This window comes from Ischnura elegans, chromosome 4 (genome assembly GCF_921293095.1).
Source record: "Ischnura elegans chromosome 4, ioIscEleg1.1, whole genome shotgun sequence".
NCBI lineage: Eukaryota > Metazoa > Arthropoda > Insecta > Odonata > Coenagrionidae > Ischnura > Ischnura elegans.
In genome coordinates, this window is record NC_060249.1 from 5,407,119 (window position 1) to 5,433,055 (window position 25,937).

Genomic DNA, 25,937 nt, shown 5'->3' on the forward strand with positions numbered 1-25,937 from the left:
TACTAAATAAGTTCTTCTGTATTATGATAATGTAATAATGGTGCTCTTACCAAGTAAATATTTTTGACATAATATAATAGCAATGCATAGTAGGTGTAGAGAGACATGAATATTTACAGTGAGATTCAAAAGTATTGCAACGAATGAAGCGGTGCCACTTTCTCCGGAGTTTTGACATTTAGTTTCGGTATTTTCTATGGTACCTGTGGGAGGGAAATTTGAACAACATTCCCACAGTGCACATAACACATTTATAAAATATCCACCACAATATCACAGCAAATAAAGCCACTAAGTGTTAAAATTAAGTTTATTTAGTGGCAATAGAAGACAGGTTTGTTCCCTTGCATGACTTACGGAACCTCGTAATGAAACACCTTGGAATCGGTGAGTGAGTTGGCCTTGTGGTAAAGGAGGAGACAGCAGTTGCAATTCATTATAAAATTTTGAATGGCGAATATTAATTTTTTGTTTTTTGCAGATATCATTATTCGTTTTTACTGAAATCTCAATGCACGAATAATATGTTTTAGTGCTGTGATAATAATAATAATAATAATAATAATATTTATTTGCCCAAGGATACAATATGTCATGATAAAATCATTAAACAAGTATATAGGGCACGTCAAAATTAACAAATTAACATAAGAAAATGCTACATTTCAGATTGAAGATATTCTTTTATACTATAAAAACACTTCTCTATTAAGTAAGCAAAGACCCTCTTTTTAAAAACATCAATATTTTCTATACTTTTAATGTTTACAGGTAGGTTATTATACAATTTTGTACACATGTGCTCAGGCCCTCTAGATACCAGAGCTAGGTTCGATTGTTTGACATGAACGTCATAACATCTCCTTGTTTCATAGGAATGTATCTTATTATTCATAGTAAAACAACCTTTATACCTTTTTACATATATGACACTCTGATATATATATACGCAAGGTACAGTGAGTAATTTAAGGCTTTTAAAAAAAGGGCGACAATGAGCTCGATACTTTAGTTTGCACATACTTCTCACAAATTTCTTTTGTATAACAAACACATCATGAAGTTGGGGCGAAGATCCCCATATTATAATTCCATATGAAATTCTTGAGTAGAATAGTCCATAGTAAAGGGTTTTCAGAACATACTGGCTTACACTATGCTTTAATACTGATATAAGATAGAACACTGTATTCAGTTTTTTACATAGGTGCTCTATATGTGCATCCCACTTCATATTTCTATCCACATAAATTCCTAGAAACTTTACACATTCCATATCATTAAGATAATTATTTTTACATTGCAGTAGATCATTGTCCTTTGGGCTGTGCCCAGCAGAAAACAATATCACTTGGGTTTTATCATCATTTAGCCTTAGTTCATTGACATCACACCAAGTTTGCATGCATTTTATTATATATTGACTGGAATCAATTAACGCGGTCAGATTTTTTCTTTTTGATAAGATGGTTACATCATCTGCATATAATACACACTTATTATCTTGGGTTACAATTTTATTAGGTAGGTCATTGATGAATATTAGAAAGAGAAGAGGACCCAATACTGACCCCTGTGGTACACCCTTTTTGACTTCTAATGTGGAGGAGAAATAGACCGTCCCATCTTTCCTGTATGTTACTTTCTGTTTCTTCCATGAAGATATGTCTTAAGCCAATTTAGAGGAATGCCCCTAATACCTATTGATTCACATTTTTTTAGCAATTTGTCATGATCCACAGCATCAAAGGCTCGGCTCATGTCAAAAAATATCCCCATTACCTTATTTTTACTATTTATTTCCTGTGTAATATTATCAATTGCATTAAATAGAGCCAATTCTGTCGATTTTCCCTGCTGAAAGCCATATTGATGGAGTGATATTATGTTTTGCTTATCAAGATAGTCAATGAGCCTTTTACAGAATACATACTCAAATAATTTACCAAATTGTGGCACTATAGATACTGGCCTGTAGTTTTGCAGATTATTTCTATTAGATACCTTCAAGGAATCAGGATATACACCTTCTGACAAGGACTGGTTGACTAATGAGAGTAAGGGTCTTCGTATGAGGGACCCCCTGACTCACAGTCTTTAATTACTTTAATAACCGACTTTTTCTTTCCTATCTTGGCTATATAGAGAGACAACTCTCTTTCTGAGCATGGCTTAAGATACAATGAGCTACTTATTTTATGGTTTTCGAGAGTAGCTCCACTTTGGGTGGTAATCACCCTCTTAGGAAGTTGCAAGAATGAGTGGTTTAGGGCATTGGAGATTTCAATGGGATTTGTAGTAATTTCCCCTTGTTCATTTGTAACTTGATCTGGCAGAACTGTTGGGTTGGATATCAGGTGAATCTGCAAGTGTTGATAGCACAGTCGCTGCAACATTTTCTGATGAACTCCTAAATGTGATTGAGAGTGGCTCCATTCCCCCTCAACTAGTTTTTTGTTTTTAATTTTGACGAGACGGGATTGTTTTGGAAGAGACAATATTGTTCATTCATTTTCAAGGAAGAAAAATTTGGGTTAGGTTTTAAGGCATTTAAAGACCGTTTCACATTGCTGCGTGGTTATAATGCCTGAGGGGATTTCAAATTAAAGCCAGTTACGATTTATTATAGAATACACTGTGAGCAATGAAATAGTGTACAAAGTAGCTTTTGCCTGTCATTTGTATGAGCAACAAAAGGGCCTGGATGACACAGCATTTTTTTTAGACTGGTTTGAAAATTCATCTACTGCCGGCAATGCCCACCCGCATGCAAGGAGGGAGTTTCAAAAGCACATATGAATTTTTTTCACAAGAAAAAACATCTTTGAATGCATGTCTATCATATGAGTCACAGCTTTTGGGTGTTCCTCCGCATTGTGTTGTCCATAGGTGATGACAGTTTCTCCAGTCATCCTGCTGGATGCATCTTCATGTCAGAAGTGGCGATGCATAATTTTGGACGTCTTTTATAGACACTTGGGGGATCAGAGGTCAGTTCTGATTGGTTGGATCTCAGGTGGATTCTGATTGGTTATTGATTTTGAAGACTTTTCCATGTGTTGGTGAGTTTATTGCTGTCTTCTCTGTTGCAGTTCTCAGGATGCTTAGTTATCTCTTTTGCCTCTCATATTAGCCTGGAATAGTAGCAGCTTCCAATACAGAGGACTTAAGGCTTATCGAAGTCCACAGTGTGGGCAGGGATGGGCATGATTCGTCTTCACGAATCACGAATCATGATTCGCGAATCACAAACTGTGATTTGTGATACGTGATTCGGATCATTTTTTTTTCATGATTCATGAACCATGAGTCGACTCTTTTTTTACTAGTTGAGATGATTCGTGAGCCGAATATTTGTGATGCAGATCACGACTCACTGACGAATCACGAATTAATTTCACTGCTGGAAACGTACGTCATTCTTTCACCAAAAGTTGTCATCTTCTGTCCATTATTTTTTTAATTAATGGTTTCTAAGAAGGGAATGGAAACACAACCATTTCCGGGCTATGTTTTTTAAATTATATGAAGTTTTTAATTTCATATCCCTTGGCAGTATGTTGAATGACTAGATAGCCATGTTTTTAATTTTTTTTGTCTTTGACAATCTATAATATGGTTTGTCCAGGTCGTCTTTATGCCTGGTATGGTGTGTATGTACATCAGACCTACACGTCAAAGTTTTCAGGTTATCTTTGGCAAATTTTAGCAGCTCATATATATAAAGTGAAGACACAGTCATAATTCCTGATTGAAGAAAGAAAGGCTTGCAGTGATCCTTATGCTTTAAATTGAATAATGTCTGTATGGCTTTCTTTTGTAACAAGAGCACCTTACTTGCCTTGGAAGCATTATCCCACAGTACAATACTGTAACAGTTGTGACTTTGAAAAAATGCATTATCTATACTGCCTTTGATACAATAGGTTTTAGTTTTCTGAGAAGATACAGAACTCTACTGATTTTATTACATAATTTATCGATGTGGGTATCCCAAGACAGCCTCTGGTCTAGGTCGAAACCCAGGATATTGACTGAATCTATTTCATTGTCTGTTTCTTTTAGTGCAAAGGTGAATTTTAAGGTTTTACTCTCATTTAAGTATAGTTCATTGCATTTGAACCATTCACTAGCCCTGCTTAACATATCATTGGGCATTTGGATTGCAATATTGTAATCTTTGTTGGATGTAATTAATTGCAACTTTAGCCATGAATTTTCTCACTCGGCTAGAAACCCGAGAAATATTCATCCAAGTTTTGTTTTGTTTAGATAAATTTTTAAAGCAATTTTTTAGCCATATGTAATCCAGTGTTTTATTTAATCTGAAAGAACTTGAAAGTACAATTAAAGTGTTCAATATTTTCCGTACCATCTGTCATTGTTTCTAAAATACTACTGGTGTAGAAAAAAATCATTGATGCTACATTAGGACATTGCAAGAAAGGTGAATTAACATAACATTCCAATGTTCAGCATGGCTTTCAAAAGAATGAATCATGTGAAACTTGACTTACTCTCCCTTCCCACGATATTTTAGTTAGTGGCGAAAATAATATTCCAGGGGATTTTATATTCCTCGATTTCAAGAAAGCTTTTGATAAGGTGTCTCATAGCAAGCTAATTTTGAAATTAAAATCGTATGAGTTAGACATTAATAGTATATCATGCATAAATCATTTCCTGCACGATCGGATTCAAAGAGTTGTTTTTGACAGTGTTACCTCCGCAGCAATTGAAGTCACATGAGGTGTCTTACAAGGTAGTGTGATAGGCTCACTCCTGTTCCATCTGTACGTAAATGATATCAATAATGTGGTCAAAAGTAAGCTTCAACTATTTGCCGATGACTACAGAGAAATTCTATGCCCAAATGATTTAGAACATGTAAATTGTGACCTACAAGCAATTGAAAAATGGTGTTATACATGGTAGTTAAAATTAAACATTTAAAAATGTGCAGTAATGGATTTTTCAGAAAAGAATTGTTATCCTCTTAGCACTTACCTAATAAGTAATAATGAATAAGCAAACATGGAATCCATTAAATATCTTGGAATAAGACTGACGCATGATCTTTCCTGGGGTAAACACATATGTGAAATAATGGGCCAAGCTAATAGTAAACTGGGATTCATTAAAAAGAGTACTGGGTAAATGTGACGACCATGTGCGAGAAATCAGCTACTTTTTCCTGGTTAGACCTCAATTGGAATATGCTGCCAGTGTATGGGATCCCTACAAAATACGTCTAAATAATGAACTCGAACTTGCGCAGTGAAGATCGGCAAGTTTTTTGAAGGGACAGTACTCTAACTATTTTAGCGTAACCAGCGTATTAAAAGAATGAAAGTGGGAATCATTGTCAGATTGTAAACTCAAATGTAGACTTCATCTCCGAAATAAACTCCAAGATCATATTTTCAGTGTTGATGTTAAAAATATTTTACAGCCCCCGAATTTCTATCGAAGACTGACCATAATAAAAAAATAGATGAATTGATTGCCAACCTATGATTCTAAATTCCTTTTTTCCTCTTACAATTAGGGATATGAATAGAGGTTAATATGTTCAATACGAGTGAATCAATGTATATCATAGGTAGCTCCATGTTGGTTTAAGGACGTGAAGGTAACCCAACTAACGGCATATTTTTGCATTCTCACTTTGCTATATTTATTTTTTTTAATAGTGCGGTTTAGACTAGTACATTATTGCCAACTCTTTTTCATGCATGATATGTAGTGCATGTTTGGTGAGAATTCACCCCCTACCACACACCTTTATTTTGGCTTGCGGGATGTTGATGTACAGAAATTATGGTAATTTATGATATCCCGTTGATTCACACTGCATCTACACAAGTTTTAATTAACAGGCGAAAAAATTGGTATAGGTTCCCAATTATGGGAGCAATGTTCATAATGTGACCATTACTTAGTGTTATTGTCATTCTGAAATGGCACAATGATTTTCCTTAAAACATGATTCGTGATTCGTGAACCGCACGAATCATATTTTCAGGAAAAAATCACATGATTCATGATTCGAGATTTGAATCAAATTTCCAGACGTGAATCGTGATTCGTGACTCGAATCAATATTAGGTGATTCGTGCCCAACCCTGAGTGTGGGCAGGTTCTGACCAAATGTGCTCCAAGACGGCGGAACTGCTTCTTCTCTGTGGCACATTCATGTTCCCTTATCATGGTTTTGATAGATCGTCCAGTCTGTCCTATGTAACATTTACCACATGAGCATCGTAGTTGATACACTCCCTCGCAAAGTAAGCGTGAGATCTTGTCCTTCGGCTAAGGTGGAAGGTCGCTTGTTTCATGGGTCCGGGACTGGGCCAATGACTAAAATTTTGCAGTATGAGTTTTGTTGTATATAGGTTTTACTCTATTTTTGTTTTTAGTTTTTTCCCCTCTGATGAAATCTGTAGTATTCATTTGATGAATTTCTGAAGACTTATGTTCTGTTGAAAGAAAAGTGTTAAGAAATATTTTTATCACAATAGGGTGGTTTCCTTTTTTTTTACCTTAATTGAAAGATTATTACTCCTGGAGCACGCATTTCACACTTTTAGATTTTTAAATGACGATATCTATTTTTTTGCGATTAAATGAAAAGTGAGAATTTTCAAGTGCATGAAAACCCGACGGCTAAGCTGGGAAAGCCCGTGTGACATCATTTTGGTTCCGGCTGTTGCCATGTAAGGCCACCATGTTGCAAAGCTATGAGCACCGCTACGATGCAGGCTGCTGGCTGGTAGCATTTGGCTTAAATAAGGATTATTAATTAATACCCTATCAAATGAATGAAACTTTCTGACCATAGGCAGTTTTAATAGGTGATTATTAACCCTTCAAGAACGGAGGAGGGATCCCATCTTTTAGGTCGGAAGAGATTTATATGGCATCTCCGGTTTTTGCATGTGGCTGGTAAATAATTTATAACTTTAAAACTAATCATTGAATTAATTTGTTTTTTTTCTGTATAAAATAATGTCTTGTTTATAATATTTTGTGGAAATATTTAAATTATATAACAATTTTAATGTTATATTCTTTGGTGAAATATTTATTTTCCTCTTCTACCACCTACAAAAATCGGATTTCCTTTTTTTTAATGCAAAGCAACTCTTGCGTATTATTTTCATCTAGGTGGTACTATTTTATAAATACACAATTTTATATATATTACAAGGCATTAAATATATTGTAGTTGCACATGCACAAAGGGCCACCTCTTGGCAGAGCGGGATGCAGGCATTATACATTCAGCATTGATTATACCAGTTATAAAAATGGCTTGCCTCAGTGATTCTGCTTCGTGTGGTAGATCTCAAAACAGTCAAAGCAAATTCCCACGTCACAGTTTTCACACCAGTACACACTATCTCTTCTCCTGGAATGTTTTGTGCAGACGACACACCTCCTTTGCAGATGTTGTTTCTTTCCTGAGGGAGGGATCCTTCCGATGAAATGTCTTTCTGTCACGCGGAAACTATCGACATAATGTCGGCCAGGCACTCGGATAACCTTATTGGCATATTAAATACACCAAAGGATGAAGTTCGCCATGAAAAAATATTTGACTTAGCCGGGATTCGAACCCGGATCTCCCGATTGCCTATTTCTGAAACAGTTATTCTACTAGCCGGATGCAAATTGTGAAATGGTCAACATTTTTATTTGCGTTTTCCCAGTATATTATTAGAGCATTCAATACAGCCGAAACCAGTAGTCTTCCAAATAGCTTCATGCGCCACTTGTTGGACACTTTCTGTCAGTCAAGTAGGGTTGAAGTAACTGATCTTTTAGATCCACCTCACCCATACATTGATTATAATCGGTAATACTTATTGGTTTTATGAGTCCATTCCCTCTTTTTACGATGGTCTTTGTTTCTATGCCATGGAATGTAGAAATCATGGTTATTACTTTTTTATCTTTCCACTTTACAACTGAAACTGGGCCGCAGTGTTGGCCAACTACCTCTCCTTTTTTCTCTCTTTTTTATCTTTCAACTTTTGAGGGACCTTTTTTCTATTGATCCCCAAAGTTCCGACGCAGTCAGTACTGTAAGAAACTTTCAACAGTTTTGCTAAATCTGGTGAGTTGTAAAAATTGTCCATCCCAAGTGTTCTGCCTTGATTTAGTAAAGGAAATATAAGATTCAATAGTATTACAGTTATTTTCCTTGATTTTGCAGTGCAAATTTGTGATCTAAAAACTGAATCTCTCCCAGTGTAGATTAGGAAATACATAAATAACTGTTCATTGCATCACAGAGCTTGTATTTCCTTATGCCAAACTTCGATGATTTCATCGGCAAGTATACTACAGTAAAACCTCTATGTAGTGAACCTCTTTACATCGTAAACCTCCATACTTCGTACCAACCCTCTGGTCCCGTCAGATTTACATGTAAATTTATAGGAAAACCTCTATATAGTGAACCTCTTTGTCTCGTAAAACCTCCATACATCGTACCAACAAGACAGCCCCAAGATGGCCTAACTACCTCCGCAAATCGTACCGAGACAACTAGAGACCATTAATGCAGCTGCGATTACCTACATGGAATGACATTTTCAGCGATAAATGTTTCACGCTTATTTTTTTCTTATACACCTTTAATAATTTTCACGTTAACCATTAGTTAGGACATCCAACTATCCAAATATTATTAAGTGACGGTAAATGAAGACAGAACACATCGTTTTCTCTCGAATCATGGTCAAAATTGCGTGATAGCATTCGCTTTCTTTTACTGATGGCTTTATTTTCTTGTAAGTGCCTACATACTATGTTCAGTTAATAAAAAGAGGCGACCAGTGCAGCCTATAATCACTTGCTGACGGAAGTATTTCAACTAACTTCACTCCCATCCATGGAGACAGAATTACTCGACCGTATTGCTACTTCCGCTTCTAAAATTAAAATATTTCATGAATTTTCCTCGACTTGAAATAAATCAAATACAGTTTCGCAATTATTTTATTCCCATATTTCCCGGTGTAGCACTTTCTTACTACCGCCTTGGTAATTTTTTCGATGCTTTCGTGAACGATCGTAGTTTAAAATTTATTGCGCTTAGCGACAGTCATATGTCTTGCCTGCGTATTTATACCGCGAAATCTGACTATTCCATCGGGAGTCTGGGACGTCAATTTCTAGAAATACTGAACGAACATCAATCCATGCACGACAGTGTTAGGTGAAGGAGACAGTTAATTAGCTGATACGCGGTAGGGCAATGAAATTTTTTACTGTCGCCGCCGCATTCTGAAGAAGTTCGCCCAGCATTCTCACCGGGAAATCACGTCCTTTTGCAGACCTAGCGTTTCTGTGTGCCCTCGACAGAGTTTTTCTTCGGAACGCTACGTGCATTGTATTTTGGAGAAAGGGAATTCAACAAAATTTTCAAAATTACGCTCAATTTCTTGTCTATTTTTTGCAGTAGTCACGTGTTTATTTATTTTTTTACAATCTTTAACAAGTCACATGTTATAAGAATGATAAATCAATTCTAAAAGATATAATAAGGAGTATTTTCAATTATTTGCCATAAAATATGAAAATTACTTAATTAATCATAGGCTGATGATGGATTCAAAAAATAAAAGAAGGCGACTGCTTGACATTACCACATAATTAGCAATTTTCCTAGCCATCAACGAGGACAGGCAGAAGGCAGTGACCTTTGGAATACCATCATTCACCCTCACATCTATTGTAAACAACCGAGGAAAAACAGAAGAAACTGTATATCTAGGCTGCACAAATAAAAAAACTCCGGCAGTTAAATACGAGGATGAAGAAATTATGTTTAGAAATATAAAACTATTGTTCTTTCCTCCGAACACTATTAGTAAATTACAACCCTTAGACCAGGGAATTATTTCCTAGGTCAAAAGGCATTAACGAAAACAGCTAGTGATTTTTTTACAGTGAAAATGGCATTAAAAAGTGCTCGTGGAATTGAAAACATTATTTCGAAACTGTTTGAAAATTTTTTTAAGCAAACCCATTAACTAATTTATTTTCTAAAAAGGCCTCTTGAACAATTTACTTTTACCTTTGTGTAACCATTAAATTGTAAATATATGTTCACTTATGCATACCTATATACATATTTAAATATATTAATATAATGGCTTAAAAGACAATAGCTCCTTTCATTTCCCAAGGATATGAAAAAATGGTGCCTACCACTAAAACCTCTCTAAAGTGAACCTCCATACATCAAATTGTCCAAATTTTGGTCCCCTCCATTACGATGTAAAGAGGTTTTACTGTATTTGAAACACAAGCGATCTTTCCACAAAGTTAAGGACTCATCAATTTAGATATTTCTTTTAAGAAGATAGTATTCCTTGAATGTTTTATTGAGATGTGAAATAACTGGAAATACTTTTTTCAACTTGCATGGTCCACGATAACTAAGCATGTCTTTTTTTTGTGAAATGTAAAAATTTACGTATGATTTCAAAACGATCTATTGTAATTACGTCTCCAAATCCAGGTGTGGATAGTACTCTTTTGGTGGAAAAATATGAACGAATTGATGGATTCTGTATAATTCCCATCAACATAAATAATCCCAAAGCTGTATAAATTTCATCCACCGACACTATTTTCCGAGAGAAAATTCTGGATTTTTTGGAAAGGGACGGCCTACAAATGGTCATGCACTGATCTGCATAATGATTAGTTTCCCTTACGATTGTATACTTGCAAATTCTTAATCAAAGAAAAGTTCAAAGGCATCTAAAATGAAGTCACCAATGAAGCTTTCCCTTGCAGTCCAGTGCCACCGACAAACTTTTCTCTTTCTCCCTCGTAATTTTTCATGCCTTCCCAGTAAAGCTGTCCTCTGGTTCCTCCTCCGAATGATCGCTATACTCCTTCATCAAATCCGATTCTGAACGGTCTTCGATCACCTCCTCCCTATCACTTTCACTGCTTTCACTCACTTCCATATCGTATTCCAATAGGAGTTCCTCCTCGATTTCTTCTTCAGGTACCAAAAGTCTTTTTCTGCTTGTCAATGCCATGATGTAAAATAAGCGATATTTTCAAGGTTCTATAAGTTGATACATCCACAGAAAATAAACAACTCCGTAGGAGATACCACACTCGAGAAAGGTTTCATTCAGACTTAAGCATTAGGCGTTTTGAAAAGAATGCTTTCCCTAAGGCCCCCTGCGCACTGGCAACTTCTGTAAAGCAATGAGTAAGTTCCAATGAAACCCACAGTATTTGCTGGAGCCCTGTGCACAGGTGGCTTTTTAGTTGCCCCAACTAAATTATTGCGTCCGAACCTATTCCGAGGGTGAGTAAACTGTTGCTGGCAGGAATAGACCACGTGGGTTTTTAGCAACTAAATAGTTGCTTTGAAAAAGTTGCCAGTGCAGGGGCCCTAAGCCGTGAACTCTGACTCTGCCGTAGTCAACATTCTGGGCCACAAAAGCAACTTCATAGGAAAAAATATTACAGGCAAGGCAAGCAAGATACAGACAGAAGACCCTCTTCATTGTTTACGAAGTGTTGATGGAGATGAAAAGCAGACAGAGGGCCAAGGTAAGACAGCATGGTGTTGAGAGGGGACGGCTGGGCCACTCTTTCTAGGATGCATATGGAGGGTCAAGAGGAGATGTGGAAGAGAGAAATACGCCGCTGAAGGACATAGTAAGCTGGCTTGGTCCTCTAAAACTGGCACCGCCACTCCGTGAGAATTGAGTCAAATAAAATATTTTTAGGACTTAATGTTGAGCAACAATCGTTCAAAGACAAAAATTTGATACTACCATATTTTTTAAACACTCTCAATAAAACGTTTAAAAAAATTAATATACTCGTATTATAATTGCTATAATTGTTAAAAAAGTCAAATTCTTCCTCTTTTGAATAATACCAAATATGTAAGGATCGTGAAATAATGTAATGGATTAAAAAATTAAAATATGCAGACGGTCGCTGAGATGTAGTGGCTACGTCGCTTGATGGCATGTGAAGTACGGGGCTGGCATACTCACTGCGTCACTCGTCGTTGAAGAGTTAATAGATGTTTCCCTGAGCTCTGTGCCTCATGCATGCATTGGTAATCTGAGATGATGTAAAGCTCCTTCTAATTGTGTAGAATCAAGGTCCCTGTAACATCACGTGGAGTGGCATTGCATGGGTGCCAATCTGGCATTTTTCAAATGAGATTAAAATTGACCATTAACATTTGTCTAAACTGGGATTTCTAAAACCAAATAATTTGTATGTTATGAATACACTAATGGTGGGTAACGAATCGCAATCATTGCCTTTCATTTTCTTTGACAAAGGATAATACCCTATTGCAGCATCTATATGTAGTACTCATATTATGAATAAAGGGTATAACTATTTTTATGAGAGGATTCCAATGCAGTTGTGAGTTTTTCTCAGGTACCCTTGTTTTTATTCAGATTCCAGGAGCTGGCTGCCTGTGTCGAGTGTGCATTCCCTGAACAGCCGTACCCCAGTCATGGATTTGACAGCAGCAGTGCTGGCCGCTTGCTGGGCCTTAACCCATCTTCCCCCATCCACACTGGCTTCTGGCTTGCACCAACCAGTTCCTGCTGGCAGAGCATCAGCCGCTGCTGGCATGACGATGTGCTCATCCGCCGTGTTGGACACAAGTGAGCGAGATAGCCTTGTTTATTTGGGTAACAGTAACGGGTGGCTTGCCCTTCCCTTTTGCATTCTTACTCTTGTAAGTTATTGGAGAAGCATTTTTTGTGGTGACATAGTGGTCTTCTCCCAGCCTCTGAGGTATTCCTCTTACTCGTGCAAGACAACATGGGTTAGTGCGTATTTGATGGCGACACTTACTTGCCGTGACACAGCATTGTCATGTGGGTTTTGATGAGTGTGTCCCTGCCACTCCGTCTTAAGGATGCCACCTCGGCCCAGGACTGCTCTTTTGGGTTTGGGCCCCTATACAGCTGCCCAGCATACCTGATGGAACGTAAGCTATCCGCCACCTGCAACCTGAGACTCCATTACCTGAGGCTCAGTTTCAGAGCTCAGTCTGAGCAGAGGAAAAAATCACTCCACTATTACTGCACAAAAATTACTGTGCATTAGCATACAAATAATATGAGCACAATCAGCAACCAGTGATGTACAAAGATTGCACATCTTTATTTGTAAAAGAAACTCGAAAATTGTGATAGTTAGAACACTTATAACTCGAGAACGGCTGCACCGATTTTATTGATATTAGGTTCTTTGGACTCGTCTCAGCCCCGGATAACATATAGGACATTAAAAAAAAGGATAATTTCGCAAAAAAATTCATCTCTTTATTAGTGATATGTTTTTAGGAGTTAGTAACGCAACAACAATTGATAAGTCAGTCAAAACTACAAATTTAATTATTTGTTTTGTTTTTGCCAATTTAATAACTGAACTTTGTAACAATACATATAATATTTCAATTGCTGAATAAATTCAAAATATTGAAATTGTATTTAAAAATTTTAATTCGAGCTAATTGTAAGTCCAGCTCGAGTAGACTCTTCGCTACCGTGTTTGTAAACAAATCTCCAAGCAATTGTTGACAAACGGTAATGTCCGTGTTCCTGTCGAGGAATCGAGAAAAAAAGAACACTTCCTCGAAATGTTTGCAGATTAGTTTCATCGGAAGGTGAGCTCATCAACGAAGTGTTCCAGAATATGATTGATCACCACAAAAATAAAAAATGGATGATTTAGCGAACAAATTTGACGGCCTAGAACGAAGATGTGGATAACTCAAACTAGGGAAATCAGGATCAAATAGTTGGTACTCTGCATGAATTCGAATATTTTAACTGTGTAACGAACGAAGACGAAATCACCAACTTTCTATCTGAATATTTTAAGTCCTTGGACGTACCTGGCTTACCAAGGCACGATTTACAGCTAAATGTAGGCTCTGTGTTCATGATCTTTCGAAACCTAAACCAACCATAAATATCCAACGGAACGCGTTTGGCGATTAAAAAATTGATAGTGAATGTGATTCACGCGACTTTACTCAAAGGAAAATTCAAAGATGAGGAAGTTCTCATTCCGAAGATTCCATGATCCCAACTTATGTGCCCATTTGAGCTTAAACATATTCATTTTCCAATTCATGTTGCATTTGTGATAACGATTAACAAATGGCATGGTCAGTCTTTCAGTTTTTGTGATGTTTGTGCACATGTGCTAATGAAAACCCATGATTTTCTTATGGTCAATTAAACTTGGTATGTTAACGAGTCGGTAAACCATCCGCTGTATTTCTTCCTTCGCTTCAAGGGCGCAGCTAGGAATTAAGGATAGGGAGGTTTTAGGCACAGATAATACTACGGGTCTATAGGGTATAGAAAAATCGCTAAGGTAATCGAGAGGTGTGGGGGCCCTCCTCCAGATATTTTTTTAAGATAAATGGTTCAAAATAGTGGGATTTGCGGCTGTGAGAATAGTTAAATATGTTTTGTTTGTTACTCATCCGTCCCCCAAATATTAGTAACCAAATTTTTTTTTTTTTTATTCTCTTTGGGGGGTTTTGTGCCCCAAAAACCCCCCTCGCTGCGTCACTGCTTCGCTTCGCTATTTTCATTTAGCTTCATTGGCTTTATCTTGTGCCTGATAAAAAAACAAAAACTGTTGTTTATCAGAAGGTGCATGACGCAAGACATTAAACCCGAATGTGTAGGATACACCGTGGTGCGTTTATGCATGCAGCACGTTTTCGCAGTGCATTTTTTCAAACAGAGATATTATAACTGGCACGCCTAAAGTCATTTGATACGAATGCTGCTTCATAGGGGCTTTTCTTACACGATTTTGAACATCAGTCAAGCGTTGGCATAGCATTGTGTTAACCTGCCCCGTGAACGGGTCAAGTTTACACAACAGACTTGGACCTAAAAATATTTTTTTACGGTTAATAACACAAATAGCCAACAACTGAATGTGTATAATTTTTATTTCATTAACTGCTTTATAAAACCACAATGCCCAAAATTTCTTAAGCTATTTTGATTCTGATTTACGTAGTTTTATTGAATTTGTATCCTTATTTTATTATAATAAATTAAACATGGTTATAAACGATACTGCCGCTCTTGATTTATAAATGGTGTAACTAAACTGTAAGTTCATTGATTGTTAGGCGGTACGAAGTTCGCCGGGTCAGCTAGCTGAGTATAAATTGCCGACAATTCATCAACATTACACTTGAGGTCAACTTGACATACAACTTTTGTCATAACATTTATCATGACAGAGGCATGAAGATAAAATGGAATGACCAAATATGTAGAGGTCCATGAAAGTGGTTTTATTCTTTGCTAGAATTCGTTTTAAAACTATTTGATTTCAGTGTTATAGAAAACCTTGGCGGTGTTATTATAACATTCCAATTTTGCACATTTCTAGGTTTTTTATTAATCAATTGTGTACTGTGTCGTATATTGAATATTGTGTCAACAATCCTAGAATTGTATAGGTTTGAAGATTTTCGTGGCGTTGATTAAATGATCTTTCCATTTTATTCGGGTTTTCACTGTGTTTGTTGTGTTGTGTTTTGTTGTGTTGTGCCTTGTTCATGTGGTAAATATTACATAGGCGAGACTTGCAGATCAATGAAAGTCCGATTGCAGGAACATCGAAGGGCTACAAAAAACAAGCAGCACCATCTCTCAGCCATATCTGAGCATGCTTGGAATGAACCTGGGCATAACATCCTTTTTGAAGACGCCAGGATAGTAGCTAAAGAGAATAAATACTTCCCTCGCTTGATCAGAGAAGCTATTGAGATAGCGAAAACACCCGTGAATTTCAACAGGGATCAAGGCTACAGCCTGCATATCGCATGGAAGAGGATTCTCCGACCACCAACAATGAGAGATGGACAACCGGTCAATGAGAGAGCAGCAGCGGATAAGCGGCTGCCGCCGCCTATATAAGGCGGAAAATTTTATGTCTATAAAAGGCGGAAAAATTTTCCAATTTCCTCACCTTCGACCTGAAAACGCTGACTGCAATGTCAGCGAAATCGTTGTCACTAAAACACAGCAAACGCAGTGAAAACCCGAATGAAATGGAAAGATCAATCCTAGAATTGGTTTGATGCAGCTCTCCACTAAGTTCTCCCATCAGCTATTCACTTCAAAACCTATCCATTTCTTCTCTTTCACATCCTTCTTTACCTGTGCAATATGCTTTGCTTGAGTTCTTCCTTTTCCATTCTTGCCATCCACTTGTCCCTTGATGATTGTCTTCATCAGGCCATCATGTCTCAGGATGTGGCCTACAAGGTTGTTCCGTCTTCTTATTAAGGTTTTCATGACGCTTCTCTTCTCTCCCACTCTTCTTAGGACTCCCTCATTACCAACTCAGTATATCCATTTGATTTTCATCATTCTTCTGTAGCACCACCTTTTGAAGGCCTCTATCCTTGCCTTCTCTGCTGCTGTCATTGTCCATGCCTCACTTCCGCATAGGAACATACTCCAAATGAAGGTTCTTACAAATTGTTTCTTTACTTCCATATTTAAATTTCCAGCTGTAAGCAGGTCTCTCTTTTGGTGGATTGGTCCCTTCACCTGGGCTTTCTCTGCTGATAATTTCTTTCTTGCTTCTCCTGTCGCTAGTTATCTTGCTTCCCAAATAACTTAATTCACCCACTTTTATCAATTTTTGCTTCCCTATTTTAATGTTGGGATATCAATAGATACCAGTATTTTATCAATTGCTTGGGTAATAGCAGTAACTGTAGACTTTCCCTTGTAAAGCCATGTTGATTTGCTAGACGGTAGGCTATGTTTATCCAGAAATGATAGAAATCTTGAATAGACTATTTTTTTTCAAAAATTTTGGAAAATGAGTTTTGAAGGGCTATTACCCTACAGCTATTCAAAACATGTATACATATTACCTTTGTTCTTATAAGATGGCACAATCTTAGACACTTTGAGTGAGTTTGGGAAAATCTTAAGTCTCAGAGATTCATTGAGTAGATAGAGGAGTGGAGACTGATAGCATTAGACTGATCATAGCTGAGGAATGTTAAATTACCTGGGGTCTCATCAATGCCAGAACTTAAACTATATTGACATGAATTTGCTATGACTGACTTTAGTTCCATTTTGTTGGAGGGCATCATAAAGATAGAAGGTGCCTTGAACGCTGTAGAAATTGTGCTAGAACTTTTAGCTGAGGTGTCAGGTAATTAAAATGCTTATTAAAAGCATCAGCTTGATCAGATATAAATCTTAACTTTTCATGGAAAGTGGATTGGAAACTGGGTAAGACAGAGTTTTTATCTTTATTTTTGGCACTATTTATAATTTTCCAAGCAGCTTTAGTTTTTTAGTAGCTTTAGATAAAGTTCCATCATTATAGGTTCTTTTAGCTTTCTAGAGAAGGAAGTCTATGCTGTTATTTCATATATTTGTAATGCTCTTTGCTTTTGGTACTTCCAGACAATGTTGTTTCATATGCCAGTTTTTTAAGATGTGATGAGCAGAATATTATATTATTACTGATCCAGGACTTTTTTTGTCTGTGAGAATGGATTTTTCTCGTTTCTGTGGGAAATGACACGTTGAGATGATGCAGAAAAACTGAGTAGAAACTATGGAAGCTCTCCTCAAAAGATTTAGGGCAAAAGACGTCTGGCCAGTCCTGGGAATTGAGAGATTGTAGGAAGTTAACATATTCTGGTCAGAAAATTTTCTTTTGATTTGGTTCTTGGTTTCAGGATTTGCATTGTAGCTAAAGGTTGTGATTAACCCTCTGGAACGCGCAATCAAAAAATTACGTGGGAACGCGCAACGACCTGAGAGGTCGTTTTCGTATTTCCCCGCAGAAACTATATTTTATTTTTCAAGTATTGCGAAATTCTGTTGATTTAAACTTAAGAACCGTTGCGTATTACTTTTTTTGTGGTTGAAGTCTTCTCTGGTCTTCCACCAGGTCAGGTATTCAGCTACCGCCGACGTTTTACTGGATGACATCGTCGTCCTCAGAGCGATGACGCCGTAATTGACGACGCCCGAACATCTTCACTGGTCGAAGACCCGGAAGACTTTACCCTCATCTTATGCCGGGAAAACGACAAATCCTTCATTAATTTATTCAAAAATGGATAACTCTAAAATTTACAATACATCTGGAGGTTACACGGAATGAAATAAATAGTTGAAGGAACAATTAGTGCGACCAGGAAGACAAAATAGTAGATTTCACCGAGGAGTGTAGAATTTGAAAACAAAATTCAAAATATCATTTTTATTGAAATAAAATGGCATAAATATGTTAAAGGACATTTACAGGAAACATTTCTGCAGAATAATTATCATGTTACCATTATTATGAGCTTACACATTGTTTATGTTTATATCATACTCTTTTCTTTGGCATTTCAATTGAAATTAAAATCACACTATGCCCTAAAAATCACAACAATATATATAAAATAAACACATCAAAAATCATTATGGTTATTTATAAAAATTACTTCTTAGAGCAAGAATTACATATGATTACCGCATGCTCAAGGCACAAATACGTGTCTCAAAACTTGCAGCTGAATCTCGTTGATTTTTCCTTTTTTTCATGCTTGCAAGGCATACACTTTTTCCTCTTTACCCCAAGTGTTACAGAATTTGAAGCATTACCACCTGTCTCAAATATTCCTTTTACATCAGGCTCTAGGCTCCTTGTTCCTCCTGAAGACTCTTGTCGGTTGGCTCCTCCACCTTCCATTGACTCAGCGCCTTGGTGGCTTTTTTGAGATTCTTGGCTGATTTTGGAGCTGCAGGGTGTAGGTTCAGCAGTGGCTAGCGTGTGCTCAGCGGCAGTGATTTCTTGGAGTGGTTTACTCTCCATTTTGGAAGTAAGCTCTTTTATTTTCAGCTGAAGAGGGAGAGTGATACCTCTTGAGGTCATTTCTCTTCGAATTAGGTGGTCTTTCATCAATTCTTCGCCAAGATTCTTCAAAGAAACACATCGTCTCACAGGTTTTACATTATTACCAGCAAGAATAACTTGGGAATTAATACCAGCCAAATTGAGCATCGAATAAAATATTACCATCGGCCATCGTCTTGTGTTTCGATTGACACTGTAGGTTTCGCACATTTCATCACTAGTGTCCACTCCACCCTTGTGTTATTGTAATACGTGATGATTTCTGGTTTTTCACTTTCACCCGTGGTAGTGTCAATACCATCGTTGTCATGCATCGTTGATATGAGAAAAACATTTTTTTTTCGGTTTTGGTACATAAGACACCATAGTTGTTTTTTTGGCGAAAACAAAAAATGCTTGATTTTACTTCGTGTCCTGACACATTCTTCAAGGGCAAAGGAATTTGAACTTTATTTTTTTTCAGTGTTCCCACAATGCTGATTTTCATTATGGAAATCGTCAGATTGGGTGGGGTGAATGCTGAATGGAGGGGGATAACGGATCGTGGGAAGTGCGCCAATGTTGCTATCCCACGGCACTGAGGTTCTCCTGATGGGGGACACCTGGGATTTTCGGATTTTTTCACCCGATCAATTTCGGTTCCCCACGTTGAACTCTATTCACCGCTCTAACCCGCGAATTTGATGTAGTTCGTCAGCTTGCCTAATACGGCGCTGCACGCACTAAATGACTAGAGTTCTCCTCATTTTTCCGAGTCAACTACCAACGACGTGCGAGCGATAGTGTATGACGCGAAATTCAAAGTATTCGAGGTATTCGAGGCGGTACTTTTCGCATAACTATTCGAAACCTCGAATATCGAATACTTTCTAATATTCGAGGTATTCGAGTATTCGCGGATACTATTCGCACATCTCTAGTTTAAAGACATCCATAGACACGTATGGTTATTTGAAAGCACAAAGCGCTAGTTCAGAGAAGGAAAGGAAGGAACAGAAAGGATAGGGGGAGAGGGGGTTCTCCTTATTAGCGGGTGGATCGTCGGATATTCGGCTCTCCACTGAGCTACAATGCAAAAAAAAATCATTTCGACATTGGCCAAATCTAATACTTAATTCTTCAGGTGAGAAAGCGTCTCATTCTAGATGCTTCAGGATCGATAAATGGGAAATAATTTTTCAAGTTTCTTTGAATCCGATTATGTTTTGTTATGTGCGCTTCTTTCTCTGCCTTTCCTGACTGATAGGCAACAGCTGTAATCAAAACTAAGCGACTTTGTTGTATCTAGCTGCTGTCCCATCTTCCCTCGACACCTGGGTGAGGGGTATCGAAAGGGAACCCACGACATGAAACATTTCAGACAATTTGTAAGTTATACAGTACTGCAGCTACCCAGCACTCAGTTTGAAAACACCACCGTGATAGGTTGTGTTTTGGGGTTAGACTGTTTTTTTTATCGTAGTTCCAGCTTTCAATATTGAACGAAGGATAGGAATTTTAAAATGCCAAAAGCTAGTGATACTCTTCACTCCAGGGTAAGTGAATTTAGTTGAGAAGGATGTTATGTGAAAGACAGAGTATTACTGTGCAAAGTTTGTGATAAAAGATTTTAATTCAAAAGATGTGACACTTTGTTAAAGCACATCAGTAGCGATACTCATAAACGTGTGAAAGAAAGGGGACCCACAAAACGACAGCTATCATTTGAACACACAGTCACTCAGTCAAAGAAAGCAAAGGAGGAGCTTGTTGTTGCTACTACAGAAGCATTTTTAAAGGCTTTATTTAATGTAGAGAAACTTGACAATCCAAAAATCCCGGAATGGCTCTCAAAGTACACACATATAAGGTAGTGGGGATTTTGCCGTTTGCTGATTGTATTAGCTAAGTCTACATACTTGAACCATTCATATACCTTGAACCAATATAAATTGAACCACTTCTTTCATGTTGTTTTATCAGAAATTTTGTGCTATCGAAATTGTGTTAAATGTTAAGTAAAATGCTTAATAAAAGTATAGGTATTAATGAAACAAGTACCATAAAATAATAAAACGCCTATACACCGGGAAATATGTAACATTATAATAACACCGCCAAGATTTTCTATAACACAGAAATCACATGGTTTTAAAACGAATTTTAGCAAAAAATAAAACCACTTTAACGGACCTCTAGTTATTGCTATAAATCTCCATGGACACAGTGACAGACGAAGGGATATTTTCTCAGGATATTTGGTTTCTCCCTGATAGCAATTTGAATTCATCTTCTCATCTCGTGAGAACTTCCAAAATTGGACTGAAAATAATTGAAGAAAATCCGGTGGAGAATCGCGTGTATTTTGCAAAACGCCTCGGATTGTCCGCTAGTACTTGACAGTAGGAGTGGGGGTAAAGCGAGCTACCTTTTGAAAATAAGAAGTTGGATGAAGCTGAGTATCAGATGGGCTTGCCACTGAAATGGTGTTAGGTAGATAAGAATGTATACATCGGACAGAAATCCATCATAGCAGTGTAAATGCCGAGACGGCATGCAATCATTTTTTGCGAGGTGGTGTGTCCCCTTAGGATATTTGAAAGAGATGTTAGTTGAATCAACTATATGACAAATTGTTTCCATTAAATTAAAATATTTCATTAATCAGCTAAATTCCTTTTTGAATCCTTTAAAGGAAATCAAAATTACTCCCCAAATTCTTGTGTTTCCTGCTACATACTCAACCCAGTCAAACATTCCCGCATTCATCGTTTAGTATTCGAGGTATTCGAATATTAAAGCAATGATTAAATATTCGAATTCGATATTTGAGTTCGAGAAATCTGCTATTCGACCCATCTCTAGTTACACCCCCGTTTTTATAGTTTCATGCAGTTTCTTGCAAATACATTAAATATTCAGATGGAGCACTTTCCTCTGTGAGTCGACTATCAGGGGGATTCTTTTTGGCATTTCGAAAAAAATTTCTGTCCACCACTACACCCTCGGGCCACATATCATCATCAATGAGGACATTGGCAATACTGGGACTCACAGATACCCGAAATGAGGCATTATCCCTTACCTTAAGCTGTTCAATGTCTGAGTCCTTCTCGCTCTAAGCTGCAATCACTATAAGCTCACTTGCCACAAATTTTTCGGAATACAAAGCTTGGTGTCAAGCTTTGCATTATGAAAATCTCCATTTTTGCAGTCCAGCAAGTAATGGTTATTTTTTTTGTTTTCTCTCCACCTTTATTGCTTAGGTTTTGGAAGATGAGCTTACAGATTGTGGCCAGGTATGGGCAGTGGAGCAAAGACATCCTTGAACATCAATTGGGCTCTGTTAAGGTGAGAATGCTGGGATATACCATTAACGTCCCTGTAATTTATGTATTTTCAATTACTAGGGATGTGCGAGTACTCGAAAATTTGAGTCGAGTAGTGGGTACTCAACTTCATTACTTTGAATACTATTATGAAAGTGGAGAAGTTTGACTTACAGAGCTATCAAGGCCAGTAGGTTCAGAAAACTGACGACAGGAGGTGCTAGTATCAAAGTAAGAATATCATATTTAAAGTTGATAAATCGTCTTTTTTCCTTTGCTTAGTATTTTCAGCTTGCTTTATAAGCAGCAGTCTACTACTACAGAAGTTGACATGGGCTCCGAATACCATTTTTTCAGCAGTGGTAGCCTACACTCTTTTGACCCAGTGGCATATTTGAAGTAATCCAAATGGACTCTCCGCTGCATAGCTCATACTTTCTTATGCGATAATATGATGCATTATCCTACTGTTTTTACTCAAACACGGAGAGAATATGTGTAAAAATATTAAGATTTCTATGAAAGAAACGTGTAACCATTAGGTTTTAGCAGAAAATGCCTGTTTCTCCTGTGTTTGCTTTACTTTTACGTTTTACGTGGGTATAGCACATTTTGGGCACCAAAAAACTCAATTGAGGGTCCTCAGTACACAGGGCCTTTGCGGCACGGGTTGCCATTACTTTAAAGTAACCAAATTGTAACACGTGAATATGAACCTCATGTGGGTCATTTTGAGACTGGGAAAACACAAATTTTCGCAATTCTGAAAAATAAGAGCCACTAAAAAATAAAGGTCACTAGCCATCTATTGGAGGAATGTGGGTCAAGCATTTCAATTGTGAGGGAAAATTTTCTAAAATCAGGTGTCTTAATCCTGCTGTAACTTATAGTCACTAAATTGGAATTATGTTCCCTTGAACAATCCAAGAATTCCCATCAAAAAGTTCAAGTTGTCAAATGTTGACTTTTTTCCTCAGAGCCTATCACTGCATCTATAAGGAGAGGGAGCAATGCTGTTGAGGTGGGGTTAGGGGTGATTCTTTTGCACAGGAATTAGAATTATCGGTGGAAAGCACTGCATGGGAGCAACTCATTCAAATAAGTGTGATAACATTTAAAAAAGTATTTAAAGGCTTTGGCTATAGTTTGGTGCACTCTCACAACACGGCCATCCAGATGCAATGGCAATGTTCTAAAATGCCTCACTTTCAACAGCTTACACATTATTGACAATTACCGTGATGTGCCCTAGTCAGGCAGCCCTGTGTAGGGATTACCACGAGCACACTGGAGCGTTGGCCTCAATCAGTCTGATCAACCATCTCCAAGTAGTGAGAGAAGTGATCTAGTATCAGCAAGGCATATGCATTTATCTGAATTTGCTACCTTAGGAAAGGGTCCCACCTTGTCCACTGCTACAAAATTCACTGCATTCCCAATTGCCGTACCAGCACATAAATAGTGGAGACGTGGGTGCATTGCCTCTGATCATCAGGAACTGGGAACTATAACCCTCTCACCCTTGTACATATATTTACTTCAAAATTCTCCCTTCCCTCTCTGAGCACCATTTGTCTTCAGTCAGTCTTCATCCGCACATTGTTTTTGAGTGACCTCCACCGAAGGTACCCTCATGTCACAACTTTCTCCTCATTGTGTCAGCATTGAAATGTTTCTTACCAGCCTTATGAGTAACCTCAATTATCTTCAAATGTCAAAGCCCACCTTAACAGATGGCTGCTCAAGTCTTTTAGACTAAAAGGCTTTTGGAGTGTGGTGGTCCAACCAACGTGCAACTCCCCAAATCAAAGTGAAATGACAGTCTCTCCCTCTGAGGGTGAACTCCTCAACTGCCTTGACTGTGAGCAGGCTGTGGCTGCTCCTCCCGATCCCGTGTATAAACTGCCCCAGCATGTCCATGCACACGTCCATAGAGAGAATTAAGGTTTTTCAGAAAAGTATGGGTAAACCAATACAGGACTTCAAGTCTATATATCCTTCAAAATTTGCATCATCTAGTAAGCAGTGGTAATGGAGCTGCCCTGCCTTAGACCAAGCTTAGTGAGGCCTTTGTACCACTCCTCAGCAATTGGGCCTCACCCTTCCACTTATCCACAATCCTCCTCGATCAGGTATCATTTATGAAGAGGTTATATTGTCAGTGGTTTTTGCAAAGAAAAATTTTGTCGCATGTACCTATTTTTTTTGTATTTAAAATAAATTCTTTGATTTTTATGTGCATAAGCAATTTTGAAAAGAAATTTAGTGTTACTATTAATGGACTACTTGTGGCTGAGCTGAAAGCCACCTACTATGTCCACCAGGTTGCAGATGGTGGATTGACCTTTAGCTAAAGAGGTAGGCTGCGAGATAAGAGAGTTCGCTTTTCAAATAAGCAGTCATGGGTAAGGTAGGCCATTTAAATGATACTGAAACCTGTGGAGATGCCGTGACTTGGCAACTGGAGGCCACCAACAATTATGCCTCTCATCACCCAATGGGAGAAGGCAGCCGCTCTTCTCCAAATGCACAAGACCATCGTGGTTGGTACAGTGATATGTACCCATTTCACGACAGGCATGTCAACATGTACTTTAAAGACTGCGATGTGGAAGGCAAGGGGAAACCACCAAATAGTTATCCTGAGGAGTGCCGTCCAGAGGACTCTGCGGACTAGGATCATGTGGCGGTCGCAGGTAGTGTAGGTGGCGACTACAACACTACACTACCTGCGAGTCAGTCACCAAAAATATGTACGTGCGCACTCGCATCGGTTTGAGTCTGCTCCCATCACCCATTTGAACAGTACATACCCCCTCGTTTACCTCGTCCCGCCAGAGCACCCTCAAGCGATCGCATAGACCGAAAATGCGCCCGGCACGATGCCACGGGATCGTACACTTGTAGAGTAGTGAATTCGAAAACGAGATAGCTGTAGAGTTCGGAGGCTCATGTTTCTTGCATATGCAGACAGGATTTTCCTTTGCAAAGAATAGTTTTCTTTTATAATTCATTCATCTTTGGGTGTGCACTTGCTAACATGTGTATACACACACACCGCCACTGCTCAAAGGATCACTTAATGGTAATGCTGGAGTGGGGATAATGCTTAGAAAGAGCGGCGTGTGCACCATGTGAAAAGGTACCTGCAGCTAAATGAATGAATAGTAATGGTGAAGATAGAAACCAAACCCATAGCTACTTTAAGGAAAGGGGCTTAAAAAAAAGAAAACCCTAAAGGAAAAAAATGGTTATGTAATGATTGAAACTGAAGACAAGGCGAAGAGATGGAAAGTATATCTGGAAGAGTAGTACGACGGAAGCAGCCTGAGAATGAAAGCTATTGAAAGTGAAAGGGAAGTGGATGAAGATGGCATGGAGACCCAATTTTAAGATCAGCAATGAGAGACCTGCAAATGAATAAAGCGTCTGGAATTGAGGATATTTCAGTGGAGCTAATCACAAATGCCAGAGAAAATATATTGAACCAGCTGTACAAAATCATAAGTGAAATGTATGCAAGGGGTGAGGTACCAAAGGACTTTGGAAGGAACATTAAAATTCCAATTCCCAAGAGGAAAAGAGATGAGGAATGTGAAGATTTTAGTACCATAAGCTTGACAACACATGCGTCAAAGACACTGACAAGGATCATCTATAGAAGAATAAAATGAAGAG

The 25,937-nt window shown here is 37.9% G+C and overlaps 1 protein-coding gene across 1 annotated transcript in view; it reads left to right on the forward strand.

Annotated features, from left to right (window-relative positions):
• LOC124157015 (conserved oligomeric Golgi complex subunit 2) overlaps window positions 1–25,937 on the forward strand; it is a 113,570-nt gene that overhangs the window by 64,269 nt on the left and 23,364 nt on the right. The window contains exons 7-8 of the mRNA XM_046531480.1: window positions 12,468–12,680; window positions 22,197–22,281. Coding sequence (XP_046387436.1) covers window positions 12,468–12,680; window positions 22,197–22,281 — 298 coding nt within the window. The remainder of the gene's footprint in view (window positions 1–12,467; window positions 12,681–22,196; window positions 22,282–25,937) is intronic.